Source organism: Gossypium hirsutum, chromosome D10 (assembly GCF_007990345.1).
Source record: "Gossypium hirsutum isolate 1008001.06 chromosome D10, Gossypium_hirsutum_v2.1, whole genome shotgun sequence".
Taxonomy (NCBI): Eukaryota; Viridiplantae; Streptophyta; class Magnoliopsida; order Malvales; family Malvaceae; genus Gossypium; species Gossypium hirsutum.
The window spans coordinates 22,728,002-22,746,757 of NC_053446.1; the positions used below are offsets into that span (position 1 = coordinate 22,728,002).

The 18,756-nt window shown below is 35.4% G+C and overlaps 1 protein-coding gene across 1 annotated transcript; it reads right to left on the minus strand.

Moving 5' to 3' along the window:
• Positions 1 to 16,359: 16,359 nt before the first annotated feature.
• Positions 16,360 to 18,306, minus strand: LOC107914650 (protein SHORT-ROOT). The gene has a single exon (XM_016843621.2). It carries the CDS (start codon positions 17,997 to 17,999, stop codon positions 16,734 to 16,736), a length of 1,266 nt encoding a protein of 421 aa, XP_016699110.2. The 5' UTR covers positions 18,000 to 18,306; the 3' UTR covers positions 16,360 to 16,733.
• Positions 18,307 to 18,756: the final 450 nt, after the last annotated feature.

The window sequence follows — 18,756 nt, forward strand, 5'->3', positions numbered from 1 at the left end:
TACCAACCCTCATCAATTGGATCTTTCGAGTAAGAAACTTGTTTGACTTTAGAAGAAAATACATACGACTCGTCTACCTATTGTTGTCCAGTGTGAATTAATCGAGAGAAATTCACCATTGTAAAACCAAATTGATATTTTTAATTCCGTGAGCTGTATTAACATCAGCCCAATCACATCGAAATAAGACAACCTTCTGTTTGCCATAGTAATCCAACTCAATAATATCCGTAAGAAGTCCATAATACTCTGCATTTCCCTCCACAAGATTACTGTCCCTAACACTAGCATAACTTGTAATTGAAGAATTAACAACTATTCCACAATTTTGAGTCCTCCTCAATCTTTCGCGAGATTTTGTATGAAACATGAATCCATTAATGAGAAAGGTAGTATATCGTTTTACTACTCTATTCGGACCTTGGGAAAGCCATTTAACATTTTCACTGACGTCCTTTCCACTCCAAACCTATTGAATTGAAAGTAAATTGATTAATTATAAATGTTATACGAAAACTTTATTATTTTTCATTGAAAGCTTCAGTTGCATACTGTTTGCCATAACCATTCATGAAAAGATTCTATGAATAACTTATGAATCTCTTGATGTTGTAATCTTCGGGAGCGTGAACGAGTTCTCAAGACTTGTTTGTATTCAATATGTTAAAAAGTGGATTACTTAGTTAGAAGATAAACAAATTAAAAAGATGAATATTTATCAAATTCTAAAACTTACTTGCGTAATGGTTCAATTGAATCATGGTGAAAAAGAACATATCGATGTGCTTGTACCTAAGATCTATCATTTAAGTGTGAAATTTTAACTTTATCGATTGGTTGTCCATAACTTCGAAATAGATAAGTTTCGGCTAAGTTATGATTAGTGAGCCCAACATTTCTACTTGGTCTATTCAGTCTTGTTTCAACATCTTCTGAATATCTAGAGCAGAAAGTCATACACTCCTCTGCCAAGTAACCTTCAGCAATTGATTCTTTTGGATAACGCTTATTACGACAATAAGGCTTAATTTGCATAGGAACCTAAACACGATATACAACATTATCAAAAGTTGTAATTAAAAGTATATTCATGAAAAATTTGCAAATAAATTAGCACCTCTCTATAGGATACATCCATCAATAGAAAACTGATCCACCAAGTTTTGTTTCATACGGGAGATGAATTAGCAAGTGCACCATAATAGTGAAGAACAAAGGTGGAAAGACCTTCTCCAAGTTGCATAAAGTCAAGGCTGCTCGATCTTGTACTTTCTCAAGTCTTCAACAATCAAAACTTTGCCACAAATAGCTTTCATTATATTGGATAGTTCAATTATACAAGACGTGACCTTTTTTTATAATTATGTGATTTTAGGGAATACAGTCTTCGATCTTTAAGACTCACACATCGAGATATATTTGATGCACACGCATCTGGGACCTTTATATCTTTCAACATCATGCAGAACACTTCTTTTTCTTTATTCAACATTGCAAAAATAGAAGGCGGCAACTGAGATTTTCCATTTGGAAGTAATTGGGGATAAAGATCACGCCAAATTCCTATGTCAACTAGATCAAGTCGACTATGAAGGTTGTCTTTCAATTTTCTATCGACATTTAGAATTGTCCCAATGATGTTCTCGCAAACATTCTTTTCAATATGCATAACATCAGGATTGTGTCGTAAAATGTGATGCGCCCAATAAGATAACTACAAACAACTTTTTTTTCCATAAATCCGCCTCATTAGGATCATCCTCTTCATCAGATTCGTCATCACTTTACCGGTCAACATCGCCAACATACGCCTCCCTCGGTTTTCTCTTTTTTTGTGTATTGGGTGGTTGATTCATCTTCCCATAAGTGGAATTGATATCTTTTAACATGAATAAGATTTCAGATCCAATGGTTTGCTCAAGAGGTTCTCTAAACTCTTCAGTACCATCAAATAGAGTCCTCTGAAATCTAAATCTATGATTTCCATCTAACCACTGATGATGCCCCATATAAGAGACCTTCTTCCCATTATATTACCACTTCGAACATGTTTGCATCGCATAATAATGACAAGCATAACATCCTTTGGTACTCCAACCAGATAAATTGGCATAAGTTGGGAAATCATTAAGCTGCACGTAATAAAAGTTCTCCTTTCTCAAGACATCATATGTTTCAACACCTGCCTATAACTATTTCAACTCTTCAATAAGTGGCTACATATAAATGTGAACATCATTCCTAAGACCTTTCTCTCCAAGAATAATCATAGATAAGATAAAAGAAGATTGCTTCATGCAAATCCATGGAGGCAAATTGTAAGAAACAAACACTACAAGCCAAGTACTGTACGAAGCACTCATGGTTTTAAAAGGATTAAATCCATTAGATACTAGCCCAAGTCTCACATTTCGAGGATCGCTTGCAAAGCTTGGAAATTTACTGTCAAATGATTTTCAAGCTAAATAATCCGCAGGATGCCTTAATAACCTATCATCAGTTCGTTGATCATGATGCCACCTCATAGACTCGGCTATCTTTAATGACATAATAAGTCTTTGAAGCCTTGGGATGAATGGAAAATATCAAAAAATCTTTACTGGCTTCTTTCTTGACTGTGCCTCACCTTCATCCCCATTCACATCTTCTGCATTCCTATTCATCCAACGAGATTTACCACAAACATTACAAGACTGTTGGTTTTTTCGATCACCCCATACAATATGCAGTCATTTGGGAAACTATGAATTTTGTCATACCCAATGCCTAAATCCTTTATTAGTTTCTTCATATCTTTGCATGAATGAGGAATTTCTTCAAACGGAAACATATCTCTCAAAAACTCTAATAGCAGCGTAAAAGAGTTTCCGATCTACCCTCCCAAACATTTTAAGTGAAAAAGATGAATGCAGAAAAACCGTTTTGAAAATTTCGATCCCTCATAAAGTTCTTCATTCATTTCATTAAATAACTTGTAGAACTTCACCGCTTCTCCATTTGGCTCTTCATCAAGTGCACTTCTTCCTGTTTCGGTAAAAACATTTTCACCAATATCACAATCATCGGATGCAATAATTTCAAGTAGAAACAATAGCAAACCATGACTGTGCATATTAAATGCATCCCGCACCATACCTTCCATGTCATCTTCTCTATGAGGACAAGCCAGATTAATCGTTAAAGAGGTTCTACACGGTGTACACTCTCCATGGAAAATCTATTTTTCTACCCCCGAATAAAGCCATCAACAATTAGATGTTCGTAGACAACTTCACGAATATGCCAATTGATGTTGCCACACTTCTTACTTGGGCAAAGAATCATATTCTCTTGGCTTACATTTTGAAATGCAAAATTTAAAAAAGTTTGTACTCCATTTCGATAATCGTTGCTTACCCTTGACAAATCCATCCAACTCTTATCCATTTCATAGTTCTTGAAGTCTAAAGTTGAGAATAAATTACGATTACTTAAGTGTTCTAAATAGATTTAATTCATGTTTATACTATGATTACGTAAGTGTTCTAAATAGGTTTAAGTCAAATTTCTAATTTTTATATTATGCTCAAATTTATATCTCAATGTTTATAATATGATTAAATAATCTAAATTTTTTATTTCGTAAATTTAAAGTTGTAAATAAATAGTTTATGAGTTGGATATTTGTTTATTTATATTCATTTGTTAAGTTGAATAAATCAACATTAATTAAAATTTAAATTTTTTTATTAAATTAACCTAATATAAATTAAATGAACACATATAACCTAAAATAGTAATATCACAAGGAGATATGTAAGATATTATGCCTTAATTCAAATCACTAACATAGATTTATCTCAAAAAAATGTTGTACTAAATTAAAACACGTAAGTAATACAAGGTACTTACAAATGCAATTAATGAGAGACTAAAACGGAGTTGTTTGATTAGGCAATTCAAATGAGCCTATGAAATACTTCTTTTGTAGGGATCCAATTCATTGTTTCAATAAAAACATAATAAATAAATAATATGATAAATTGAAATTATTAACAAGACATATTTAGAAGGAATACTTAACCAAAGAGAAGTGTTAACATATTATGGATGACTAAATACATAAAAAACCATTAGCATGCTTTATGAGATTCTTGTACCCATATGATATATGGTATCATTCCTATTTATGCAATTTATGTATTTATTATGGTACAATGAATGATAGAATGCAACATCCCTTTTTATGGCTAAAAGTACATATTTTATGATGTATAATCAATAACATCTTTTATTTTAACCATTCATTTACAACAATATAGATATATTTAGGATCTATCTATATTGATTCGGCGGGAATCCTATCCAGCCACGTCAATTGAGATCGTAATCAAAACTACCGACTATTCCATTTATTAATTAATCATTCTTTCAAATTAAGTGAAAATTTGTACATTCACCCATCTTAGTTAAACAATAAAGTTGTTAAATGGGAGTAAGCGTTTTTACGGTCAATCACTGATGAATTCAAAATGCATATATTTTAAAGACATTCTCAATTTTATTAAAAAATATATATATCTGACCAAATTTTATTGGTTTTTTTACACAACTTTTTCTAAGCCGAGTACATTAAACAATGAAATCCAATGGTACTAAATAGATCACTGATGACGATCCTTCATGGAAAATGAACTATGTAATATAATTACTCCATGCATAATTGAACTATGTAATATAAAAAAATTACATTTCATATCATTTTAAAAAATAAAAAGTAAATTAAATAATCTACTTAACTATACTTTTATCCGTTTAAAATTATTAACTAACAATGAGAAGAAGAAAATTGATACGTTACTTTGAATTTTTTCCTAAAATAAAAATTAAAACATTGATTAATAAACTTTATTAACAACAATTTAATTATATGATAAATAAACTTTTATAGTTTTTTTTTGTTTTTTATTAGAGCTCTTTTTTATATTTTTTAAAATTATATATATATTGAACAATCTCAGAGTTCCACGTGAACAAATCAAAATTACCTATCATTGATTAATGATATGATAAGTTTTAGATGTTCTCCATGTCATTTTATTCATTTCGTGATCTGGCAAGATCAAGAAATGGAGAAAAGAAAGAGTTTCCTAACAACATCTTAAATGTACCCATTTCTCATCACATTTTCCATAAATCATATTATGATAAATAAAAATAAGTAATAATGAACTCAATGAACCAGTGACACATTGGCATGCAACCCACAAATTTTCATGTCATTTTATGAACTTTAACATATATGGTTTCTTCTTTTTTTAACAAGAACACACAATTCAATCATCTGGGAATTATGTTCTTTAATGTGTTAATAAAATAATTTTATGCTACAATAACAACTTAAACTTGATCTATCGTTTAATACCACAACGATAGAATATAAAATATCTTGATGATCTTACAAATTTTAAGGAAAATTTAGCATGTGAATTAACATCAATAGGTAAATATGTTCTGCTTTTAGAACCATTAAAAATGATGGTAAAACATGCCTATTCACCATAATAATAAAGCAAAATCTGTGTATGGAGACATTACATACAGTGTGCAATGATTGCAGTAACCCCAAGCTTGCACCAGGCTAACTCCCCAACCTCTACAACCAAAGTATTTGTCCAAATTTGATGACCACACAGTCGAATTCTCATTAATAGTACTTTTAGAAACCCTACTTCCAAGATGTTGTGATGCAAACAACTTTAATACGTCAGGGCACTCCTATTGAGATATATTGGTCTTTGTATTGTAATAATATTTGTGCCCTATTTATTTACAAAAGAAAAATGGAAAAAAGAAACCCTGAATTCTGTCCGAGTTAAAAGATGCATGCATGCACACACAAAAACTTTGTCAGATGTTTCTACATCTAAAACCAACCAACTTAGTAATCCATCTTTTAAGCATCTTCTGAATAATATGATGTGCTAAAATTCCATTTGCATTAACAACCTTACCCTTTTAATTGTTAGAGCCTTTCAGATTTTTGGTCAACAAAAACTTTTAGCTCCAATAAGAAATATTAAAAAATATAGAAAAAATATTTCCAAACACAATGTGAGACTTCATTCTTTCTAACATTTGCAACTTTACCCCAAAAGATATGACGCCATTTTCCTATAGTTAGTTTCTTGTATTTCCAAATTCATAATCCGTATGATTCATTCAAAAAGAAAATAAAAATTGTGATAAAAACAAAATGAGACAAATCATACAAATTTCTTTATACAACATACATGTTGTGTTAGCTATTGCTTCCAACCAATCTTCCACGTGTCTTGTAGTGAATGGGAAATGAGTACTCGAAGATGTTTCTACAGGTATTTCTCACTGACTCTGTAACGCCCCAGAATTTGGGCCTAGAAGTATTGGGCCTTGAGTAAGTGAACGGTTAGGAAGCTGAGCATAAAAGTTTATGTGAGCTAGGAATTAACACAAAACTATGTTTGTTTTAGTGGATAAGGGTCCTGAGATAAGTTGGAAAAGACCTGGGTTCGAACTTGGGCTTTAGCAAAAATTTTGGTTTTAAGTGGATAAAATCCTAGATGCTTGGATGTAGGCCTTTTAGATTGTTGTGTTAAAAAAATGTCATAAAGAAGCATGTTGTCTAGTGGTTGCAGCGTCATTAAGGTTGCAAGGGAGCCTAGATTCAAATCTTGGTTCTTGTAATTTATTTTGGTTTTCTTTTAAAGGAACCTGGACTTTGGCTTTTAGACCTTTTTATTAATTGAAGATAAAATATGGCATAAGGAGCCTGATGACCTTGTGGTAAGTGGCGTGTTACTGCTTTTAAGGGGCTTGAGTTTGAGTCATGTTTTGCACAAAAGAGTATTTATTTTGCTTCTTTTGCCATGTGAGAAGCAGAAGTTGATTGAAATATTGTTGAGTAGAAAAGAGTTTGAATAGGTCTTTGAAGAGGTTTGTGGAGAAAATTTAGGAGAGAAAAGGGGGATTTGGATAAGGGGAGGAAATCAGGGCTATGTGAGAGAAAGGGAGAGTTGTGCCATATACAGGCACTATTGAATTCAGTTTTTGGGGTGTTTTTCTTTTGGAATTGGGATGGTTTATGGGAGGGAACTTGTTTTTGGTCATATTTTTGTTGCTTTTCTTTGCTTTTTGGTTTTGGGAGGCCGAATAGGGTATAGACCCTTTCGGCTATTATTTGTTTCTCTTTTGGTTGTTTTCTGCTTGACTGAATATTTTTGTTTAAATCCTTTTTCCAATCGGTTTTTCCCCTTCTGGCCGATTACTGTATTTTCTCTCCCTCTCAACACTTTCAGGTTTTCGCTCTTATTTTCTTAACATTCGGTTACATTTTCTCTTCCTTTTCGAGTTCGTGTTTTTCTCTTTTTCTCAAACGGTTTCCCCTTGGAAATTTTCTCTTGTTCTTTGTTTCTCTCAATCGAATCTTAGTAGTTCACCTCCCTTTGTTCTGTTACTGTTTATTTTCTCTCTTCCCTCTCCTGCATTCGGTTTAGTCTTGGTTTAAGGGATTCTCTGCTCCTATATTCCATACTCTCTCCATTCCTGTTTTTGATTCGACAAGTAATCTTTGTTAATCGAACTTCCGATGGGTGAAGAGGGTGCAAGTTGTAAAGTGATAGCAAATGTACCGACTGAGTTTGAGCGTGTAGCCTCTACTCCCAAGTTTACGCGGCGTAAGGTGTCGGCTCTTCGGGATTTTCTGCTAGGTTGTGGAAGGGTGGCTGCACCAATCTCTGGAACTAATGGGCAACCACAACCGACTGATCTAGTCAAAGTAAAGACTTTGGAGCATGTGGACGATTCGTACGTTTCGCAAGCAGGTGTGTAACTGTACACCATAAATCATTACTATCATAAAGCCGAAAAGGTGAAAATACGACGATTGAGGCCACATGGGCGTGCGAACGCTCACGTAGTGAACCGAGCCCACAAATATGGGCGTTAGATTGTAGAGGCCACCACGAACATTCTCGTGGGTCCCACACGGATAAAAGCTACGAAAAGTGGCGAGAATTGGATTGGGTTATGTAGTTCGCATAGCCATGTTTGAATTTGGGCCAAATGGGCTACACGAGCGTCTGGGCCCACTTGGGTCGAATATTGGGCTTTGGGCCCATTTACTTTATTTTGACCGTGTGGATTATCTGTGTCACTCGAGGCGATTGTAGACTTTTGGAAAGGTCGTTATTGGTACTGAAACCCTAAAATAAGTATAATAACCGTAATGCCCCTGTAGGGTAAAATGACCGTAATGCCCCTGTAGGGTAAAATGACCATAATACCCCTGTAGGGTAAATTAATCGTAATGCCCCCATAGGGTAAAATGACCATAATGCCCTTATAGGTTAAAATAACTGTAATACCCCTGTAGGGTAAAATAACCGTAATACCCCTATAGGGTAAAATGATCGTAATGCCCCTGTAGGGTAAAATAACCGTAATACCCCCATAACATAAAATGACCGTAATGCCCATAAAGGGTAAATGACTATTTTACCCTTCGAGTGTAAATAATTAACTTGTCCGTGATGTAAATGATTGATTTGTCTGTGATTTGTATGACTAATTCTAAGCATGGCATTCTCCATACACGACATACTGCATGGGGTTGGGATACTGTTATGGAGGAAGTACTGTACTAGTGGCTCTGCCACAATCACTGTTACTGGTGGCTTGGCCACATATACTATTACTGGCAACATTGTTGCGATACTGTTGCTGGCAGCTTTGCTGCGATGTTATTGATGGATTTGTACCGATCATATTACCGTTACTAATGGCTTTATGCTGATCATATTACCGTTACTGATGGCTTTGTGCCGATCATATTACCGTTACTGTTGGCTGTGTGCCGAACATATCACTGCTACTGATGGCTTTGTGCCAGTCATATTATTGCACTTATGGCTTGTAGCCATTCTGATTATTGCTTATAGCTATCTTGTTTACGGCTTTTAACCATTCTGGTTTCTAATAGCTTTGCTGCAATTCTGATTAGTGTCGCAACCGGTGCTGATATTAGTGTGTTGGTTGGGTGGGTCAATATTATCCCCACATGGTGTGTTGGCTGGATTGGGATGGGTTGCATGATTGCATTATTGTATTTCTAATACTGATTCTGTCACTGTATTGGGCTTAGGCCCACATGTATTCTGTTTTTGATTCTGATACTGTAATGGCCTGTGGCCCACACTACACTTTTACTGTTTTTGGCTAAAGCCCACCCGATTTTGTTACCAAAAAGGGATGCCCAGTCTGTTATTGCATATATTAGTGACTGAATGATAAAGGATTACACACTGAGTTTTCGTAAACTCACCATTCTGTCTAACTGTGCAGGTAATCCCTAGCCTTAGGCGATTTAGAGCCGTGTGGGACTCAGAGGTGGCCATACATCTGTTAATATTTTATTCTAGATTAGTTCCTTAAATTTTACTTTAGAGTGATTTTTATGTAATAAGGCCTCTGGTATTTTAATTTTCTTTTAATTGGGTTTTCTAATTGCTTATTTTGAACTGCTTAACGGATACAAACAAGATTTCACAAAAAAACTATTTTTCAAGGCAAACATAGACAAACTCTTTTAATTAGCTTCCTTAAATTTTAAACCTGTAATTACAAGTCGTTTTACCATGTGGTGCTTTTTTATAACTTACCAAATGGAGTTAAGAAGTAAGAACTAATTAGATTTTTTCTAAACGAATTTCCACATTAGACATTGATTTCGTAAAACACTTCTATATGACACATCAGATTCGACCATAACGTCTAGGCCGAGTTTAGGGTGTTACGTTTAGTGGTATCAGAGTCGAGTTGCTAAAATCGACTGTGGAATAGGTTTTCAAATTTTTGGATTTCAAAAGGTTGTTTTTGAATATATGACGTGTTTTGAGGTATTTCTTCTGAAAAGTGTGGCACACCGAGTCTCCAGCGTCGAATCCGTATGTTTCACAAACTGTTGTTTATTTTCGTTGAAAAGCAGTAAATAGAGATACTGTGATTTCTTAGACATTAGACTGTATTGCTACACTTAAACTTAGAGTTTGTATTTATTTTGTCTATTCTAAAAATGATATGCATGTGATATCCATCCGCTCCGATGGATAGATGGTGTGGTGCGTGCTTGTATTATTAGGATCAGAGTGCGCAGCGAGAGTGTAGTGTGAGAGGCGAGGATGTGCGACTATTATGAATTTAAAAATTTTGAGGACGAAATTTCTTTAAGGGGGTGGAATTGTAACGCCCCAGAATTTCGGCCTAAAAGTATTGGGCCTTGAGCAAGGGAACGATTAGGAAGCTGAGCATAAAAGTTTATGTAAGCTAGGAATTGACACAAAATTATGTTTGTTTTAGTGGATAAGGGTCCTGAGAGGAGTTGGAAAAGTCCTGGATTTGAACTTGGGCTTTAGCAAAAATTTTGGTTTTAAGTGGATAAAACCCTTGATGCTTGTATGTAGGTCTTTTAGATTGTTATGTTAAAAAAATGTCATAAGGAAGCATGTGGTCTAGTGGTTGTAGCGTCATTAAGGTTACAAGGGGGCTTGGGTTCAAGTCTTGGCTCTTGCAATTTATTTTGGTTTTCTTTTAAAGGAACCTGGACTTTGGCCTTTAGACCTTTTTATTAATTGAAGATAAAATGTGGCACAAGGAGCTTGATGGCGTAGTGGTAAGTAGCGTGTTATTACTTTTAAAGGGCTTGAGTTTCAGTCACGTTATGCATAAAGGAGTATTTATTTTGCTTCTTTTACCATTTGAGAAGCAGAAGTTGATTGAAATACTGCAGAGTGGAAAAAAGTTTGAATTGGTCTTTGAAAAGGGTTGTGGAGAGAATTTATGAGAGAAAAGGGGGATTTGGATAAGGGTTAGGATGGTTGTTGTTGTGGAGAAATTATAGGAGGAAGTCAATGCTATGTGAAGGGAAAGGGAGAGTTGTGCCGTATAGGGACTTTACGCACTCTTGAATTCAGTTTTCGGGGTGTTTTTCTTTCGAAATTGGGTTAGTTTGTGAGAGGGAACTTGTTTTTGGTCATATTTTTGTTACTTTTCTCTGGTTTTTGGTTTTGGGAGGCCGAAAAGGCTATAGACCCTTTCGGGTATTATTTGTTTCCCTTTTGGTTGTTTTCTGCTTGATTGAATATTTTTGTTTAAATCCTTTTTCCAATCGGTTTTTCCCCTTCTGGCCGATTACTGTATTTTCTCTCCCTCTCAACATTTTTAGGTTTTGGCTCTTTTTTTCTGAACATTCGGTTACCTTTTCTCTTCTTTACTGAATTCGTGTTTTTCTCTTTTTCTCAAATGGTTTCCCCTTAGAAAATTTCTCTTGTTCTTTGTTTCTCTCAATCGAATCTTAGTAGTTCATCTCCCTTTGTTCTATTACTGATTATTTTTTTTCTTCCCTCTCCTGCATTCGGTTTAGTCTTGGTTTAAGGGATTCTCTGCTCCTACATTTCGTACTCTCTCCATTCCTATTTTTGATTCAGCAAGTAATCTCTGTTAATCGAACTTCCGATGGGTGAAGAGGGTGCTAGTAGTAAAGTGATAGCAAAGGTACCGGCTGAGTTTGAGTGCGTAGCCTCTACTCCCAAGTTTACGCGGCGCAAGGTGTCGGCTCTTCGGGATTTTCTGCTAGGTTGTGGAAGGGTGGCTGCACCAAAATCTGGAACTAGTGGACAACCACAACCAACTGATCTAGTCAAAGGAAAGACTTTGGATCACGTAGATGTTTCGTACGTTTCGCAATTAGGTGTGTAACTGTACACCATAAATCATTATTGTCGTAAAGCTGAAAAGCCAAAAATATGGCTATTGAGGCCACATGGGCATGCGAACGCTCACGTGGTGAACGAGCCCACAAATATGGGTATTAGACTATAGAGGCCACCACGAGTATTCTCGTGCTCTTGGGTCGTTATGGGCCTCGTTGGGCTAAAAGGGGCCGTGTGGGCCCAATAGGCTCGTGGGTCCCATACAGATAAAAGCTATGATATGTGGCAAGAACTCAATTGGGCTATGTAGTTCTTATAGCCATGTTTGAATTTAGGCCAAATGGGCCACACGAGCGTTTAGGCCCACTTAGGCCGAATATTGGGCTTTGAGCCCATTTACACTATTTTGACCGTGTGGATTATCTGTGTCGCTCAAGGCGATTGTAGACCTTTGGGAAGGTCATTATTGGCACTAAAACCCTAAAATAGGTATAATGACCGTAATGCCCTTGTAGGGTAAAATGACCGTAATGCCCTTGTAGGGTAAAATGGTCGTAATGCCCCTGTAAGGTAAAATAACCATAATAGCCCTGTGGGGTAAAATGACCGTAATGCCCCCATAGGGTAAAATAACAGTAATACCCCCATAGGGTAAAATGACCGTAATGCCTCTGTAGGGTAAAATGACCGTAATGCCCCTGTAGGGTAAAATGACCGTAATACTCCCATAACGTAAAATGATCGTAATGCCCCTGGGGGGTAAATGACTATTTTGCCCCTTAAGTGTAAATGATTGATTTGTCTGTAATGTAAATGACTGATTTGTCTATAATTTGTATGATTGATTCTAAGCATGTCATATTGATTCTAAGCATGGCATTTTGTATACATGACATACTGCATGAGGTTGGGATACTGTTATGGAGGAAGTACTATATTGGTGGCTCTGCCACAATCACTGTTACTGGTGGCTTGGCCACATATACTATTACTGGCAGCTTTGCTTTGATACTATTGCTGGCAGCTTTGCTGCGATATTACTGATGGATTTGTGCCGATCATATTATCGTTACTGATGGCTTTGTGCCGATCATATTACCGTTACTGATGGCTTTGTGCCGGTCATATTATCGTTACTGATGGCTTTGTGCCGATCATATTACCGTTACTAATGGCTTTATACCGGTCATATTACCGTTACTGATGGCTGTGTGCCAAACATATCACTGCTACTAATGACTTTGTACAAATCATATTACTGTACTTATGGCTTGTAGCCATTCTGTTTATAGCTTATAGCTATCCTGTTTATAGTTCTTAACAATTTTGGTTTCTGGAAGCTTTGTTGCAATTCTGATTAGTGCCACAACCGGTGGTTATATTGGTTTGTTGGCTAGATGGGTGAATTTTATCCCCACATGGTGTCTTTGTTGGTACGGGTGGTGTGTTGGCTGGATTGGGATGGGTTGCATGATTGCATTGTTGCATTTCTAATACTGATTCTGTCACTGTATTGGGCTGAGGCCCACATGTATTCTATTTCTGATTCTGATACTGTAATGGCTAAGGCCCACACTACACTTTTACTGTTTTTGACTAAAGCCTACACGATTTTGTTACCGAAAAGGGCTCAGGCCCAGTCTGTTATTGCTTATATTACTGACTGGATGATAAGGGATTACACACTGAGTTTTCGTAAACTCACCCTTCTGTCTAACTGTGCAGGTAATCTTTAGCCTTAGGTGATTTGGAGCCGCGTGGGACTCGGACGTGGCCACACGTCCGCTAATATTTTATTCCAGACCAGTTCCTTAAATTTTACTTTGGGGTGATTTTTATGTAATAAGGCCTCTAATATTTTAATTTTCTTTTAATTGCGTTTTCGAATTGCTTATTTTGAACTACTTAACGGATACAAACAAGTTTTCACAACAAAAACTATTTTTCAAGGTAAACACGGATAAATTCTTTTAATTAGCTTTCAGAAATTTTAAACCTACAATTACAAACCATTTTACCGTGTGGTGTTTTTTTATAACTTACCAAATGGAGCTAAGAAGTAAGAACTAATTGGATTTTTACTAAACAAATTTCCCCATTAGATTTTGATTTCGTAAAACACTTCTATGTGACACGTCAGATTCGACCGTAACGTCTAGGCCGGGTTTGGGGTGTTACAGACTCTTTCCTTTACTTTCATTATAATAATATGAAGCACCAGTGGAGGGATCTTTTGCTTCCACCTACAGAGGAACTAGAAGTCAATATTGTCACAATAGAAAGTAGGAAAAATCATCTTCTAGAAATAAAATAAAAAAATTGACATCCACTTAAGAAAGTTTTCATTTTTCCCTTCTCTTTCTCTGGTATAAGGTTACACCCATTTGTAAATAGAACACCAAAAATAAAGGAAACCTAGTCAGTAATAATTAATTTAGATTGTAGAAAGCTTACATGAAAAGAATTCTAGCAAAGAAGTAACTGTCTTTAGCCGAACAGACAATTGATATTTTCCTACAAGCATTAGAAAGAAAAAAAAATCAAAATTCAATCGAAACAGTTACAACATTAGAAGTAAGAAATGAAGATTGGGCAACATTCAAATAGCTTCAGCAACAATGTTTCTCCATCGTGACATTAGTTGCACAGAGACAAAGGGACCACACTTTCGTTGGGCCATAAGCTGCTGGATGTTGAGGATGGTTTTGAGTTTGTTAATGTGCATCATGAACTTGCCTAGTTTTAAATCTTTAGTTCTGGTTTCTAGGCAAGTCTAGGCTGAAATAATTGGTTTTTTGCAAACCTAAGATTGCTTAAGGTATATATTATTTGATTCGTAAAAGTATATTGTGAAAATTTTATGGAGTAAACACCATTGTAAATCACATATTTATACATGGGAAGGCCCTAATAACTTAAAAGCATATTCCAGTTTCGGTAGGTAAAAATTAAAAAAATTCAGAAGAACTGAAACATCAATGCAAACCCCAACTTTTTAAGCACCCAACCAGCATAACCCATAATTCAGAAGAAAAGAGAAAATAAATTACAGCAAATCTAAAAATTAAAGAAAAACACAAAAATAAAAAGTCAATAAGAAAATTAAAAAAAGAAAGAAAGAAATGAAGCAGAACTGTCTTACCTGAGAAAATGTCGATTGAGACTAAGAGAAGACTGATATTTTCTTCAATGTGAGGAGCAGCTAAAATAGAAGAACAAGGTATGTATATTTTTTTCAAGTAACGAAAAGATTGAGAAAGAAAAGGGACGGAATTTTGGGGTTTCAAGCAAAGAAAAGTCTGGAAAAGAAAAGGGACAAGATTTTGGGGTTTCAAGTAAAGAAAAGACTGAGAAAGAAAATAATTCGTGCATGGGAGATGACATATTTGTGAAAAACAACACCATTTCAATAAAAAGTAAAAAAATTTGCGGCGTTTTTCCCATAAACGCCGCTATTGCTTACCTTTTGAGGCGTTTTTCCTATAAATGCCGCTATTGCTTTACTTATTGCGGTGTTTTTCTATTAGCGCTACTAATGATATATATTTACAGCGTTTTTGATCTAAACGCCACTAAAAACACCGCTAAAAGCCTAATTTGTTGTAGTGATTAATCAATATTGCGTGATATTTCTCTCCTTATTTTATTTTTTATTTTACTTTCTCGATGAATCTGTTGTGATCCAACTTCCGATCCAACAAAAGTTAAAATGATATTGTAATATATAACTGCAAAAAAGTTGTTTGTTTTAATAACATGACCGCCTAGAGACTGCTAATGTTGAAATTTATTTGTTTATTTAATTTTTGGTCAGAATGTTGTAGATTCTCTAATTTCTTTTTATATCTTAATATTAAATTCTCATATACAGTGGATAATAATTTTTTAATTATGGAATAAAGAATATGATTGATGTAAACCAATAAGATATGCATAAACAGATATATGCTCTATGCTACCAACTAAAGAAATGTGATAGGTGGGACTTGTATTATCATCAATTAAAAGCTGATAATTAATTAATTGGTGAAGTTTAGGGTTCTTGGGCAGGCTTTAGTTACATACTTATACTTTTTTCTAGGTAAAATGATTTTATTGTCATAAAAAGTCTGCAAGTGCAGAACAAATACGTAGTCCAGGGAAAAACAGAAATTATAACCCAATGATGTCAATTTTGAGTTTGTTTTTTTTTTAATATGGATCGAGTATGCATATTTTAAATAGATATTTTTATTAAAAATTTGAGAATGTATCGATCAAATTTCGAGTATTAACTATACTTTTACAGATTATTGATTTTCTCATTGGCTTTATCAAATTTCTATAACCACATCAAAGGATAAAGAACATGGGAACAGCTTAAAATAGAATTAAGTCTATGTCTGTATTTCATCCCAAAAGAGGTCTATATGTTTGTAGTAGAAATGATTTTTTTTTTAATTTAATAGTTGAGATTTATAACAATGTGTTTTTTTAGCTCAACAGAGTATGGTGTAAAATTGACATTATTTTGAGAAAAATGAATCGATTAAAGCTGATACAGAATTAAAAGAAATTTTAGCATATTGGTGCCAGTCTTTTTTAATACTAACAAAACCTTCTATATATAAAAAAATGGAATTAATGATACATATTGCACATAATAGTTTTATATTTTTATTGCAAACCTATAATACATAATTTTGTTACAAATTTATAAGAAATTGATGAAGGAAAAACGATACAGGGAAGGGAAGGATTGGATATTGCCATGGAGATGGCAGAGGCACAAATTCAAACACCTTCAAACAAGAATAATGATCTAAATCAGAAAAAGGAACATCACAAACTCCAAAGCATAAAGCTGAGAAAAAAAAAAGTAGACATTAAAGAAAAAACAATGATCAAAAGAAAGATATGAAAGGTAATGAACTCCATCTGCATGTTTTGATTTGCTTCCAAATTCTTGCATAAATGCAGTGCAAATTGATTCAGCTTGAAACCATGGTTGTAGTTGTGGCCAAGTTTTTAGGGTTTCCATGCGGATGCCCATACTACAGGTTCTTCTTTCCATGTTAAGTAAAGTCCTGTTTCATTTTGATATGGTTGTGCGAGTGCCCATCCGGGCTTGTACCTTTTTAGCAATGCCTTGACGTCGTCCACAACATCGTCGCTAAATCCGACCGATGAGAAAGCTTCCTTGAGTCTTTCAGACCATTGGCTCCCTCTTTCTCTTCTCTCACGCTCTCCTTCATTGTCCTGGTCATCGTCACAAGCTAAAACCCTAACTATGCCCCTTGAGCACTCCCTCTCCAGCATAAGCTTCTCATTGCTGGTTGGGGTGAAGCTTTCTTCAAGCATTTCAAAGTAGACTGTGTAAAATCTCAGGCATTCTTCAAAGCATTTGACGAAGTCGTATCGAGTGCTTGAAAAGTCAGCTTCTTCCTCAACGACGGTTACGACTTTAGGCCCCAGCGACCGGAACATCCCGATCACTGCAGCTCTTCCCTCGACGGGGACTCTTCGCAAGGCTCCCATACAATTAACCGCGACAGCTTCATCTTCAACAACACCGAGTGCCTCTTTTGTGAGTTGGCCCAAATGGTTTAGCCCACTTATTACATTAAACTCAAAGGGTACACCCATTAACCTAGCAAACTTCTCCATTCGCTGGCTTATTTCCTTCATCACCGATCGTACAATATTTGCAGTGACCACAACAGTGAGCTTTAAGTGTGGGGTGTCATCGTTTCGAGTGGCCAAGGCTTCGAGCAAAGTAGGCCATTGAGTGCAAAGGGTATTGCTTATATCGATGATGTGAAGTTTGGGCTCACCATCTAAGGCTTCCAGAATTGCACCATTGGCGGCTACGTGACCGAAAGTTGTCCATGGACTGACCTCTTGGAACTTGAGGATTAACTTCCGAGCTGAATCAAAGCAGTGGCTCTTTTCTGCGACTAAAGTTAGGGTTTTAAAGCATCTTTGTCCTGACTCAGTGGCCTTACAAAACAGGGCCTGCAAGAAATACGATGCTAGTTTCTGATCACAGTCTCCATAAGGGGAAGCCAGTTCGTTTAGCATCCAAAGAAGGTGATGGATTTTGCTAGAATCTTTGTCGTAGATGGCTCTAGCACATTCCTTTAGAAGCCTTGATGCCCATTTGTTACCCGCCGCACTAGGCTCCCCGTCACCGCCGGCCGAGTAGTCTGATGAACGGCTGGTCGACGTGTGGCTAGTTTGAGGTTGATGATGATGGTTGTTGTTGTTATTGCTGCTGCTGCTGTTGTTGTACATGTCTACCGCTACAGATGGCCATTTCTCCAGCTGATCGACCGGTTGAAGTGGAAGGATAGAGTGGTGGCTCTGCCGTTTCCAGTGAAAAGAGTTCTTATGATGTCCTCCATGGCTTGGGGAGGCCCCCTTTGACTCTTTAGAAATCTTTGCAGAACTCAATTTCTTTTGAGTTCAGAAATGGCCAAGTACAAAGCTTTGAATTCTGAAATATTGCCCATACTATCATATTTAGGGTCATTGTCGTACTATGCAATAAATCTACCATATGTATTTGGCTTTGAGTATCATATATAAATAATTTTACAATAAACATATTAGTAAGGTATATATAAATATAAATGGTTGGAGTTATGCTATAGTGATAAGCAACTATATGGTTTTTCTATGCAATTTCTAATTATAAATTATAATGAAACTTATATATATTTAATTCACATTTTGTAATATAATTATGACGTCAAGTATTCTTGTATGGCTTCATAAAAAAACATATACTTTATTGTATGCCTTTTAGTGTTTGTTTCTTATTGTTTGAAAAAACTATGCATTGGTATGATTTAGAGAACTGCAAAGAATTGATGACGTAGCACTTTTTTAACCACCAAGACATTTTAAACAAGAACTTTCTATTTTTTTTCAACGAAATATTTCATCGAAAAAATTAAGTTTTTTCTTGATAATAATTTTCTCCTTGATAAGGATCTTCGGTGACAAATTCATCAAATAATTTGAGTTTTTCTCTTGTAGTACCCATTGC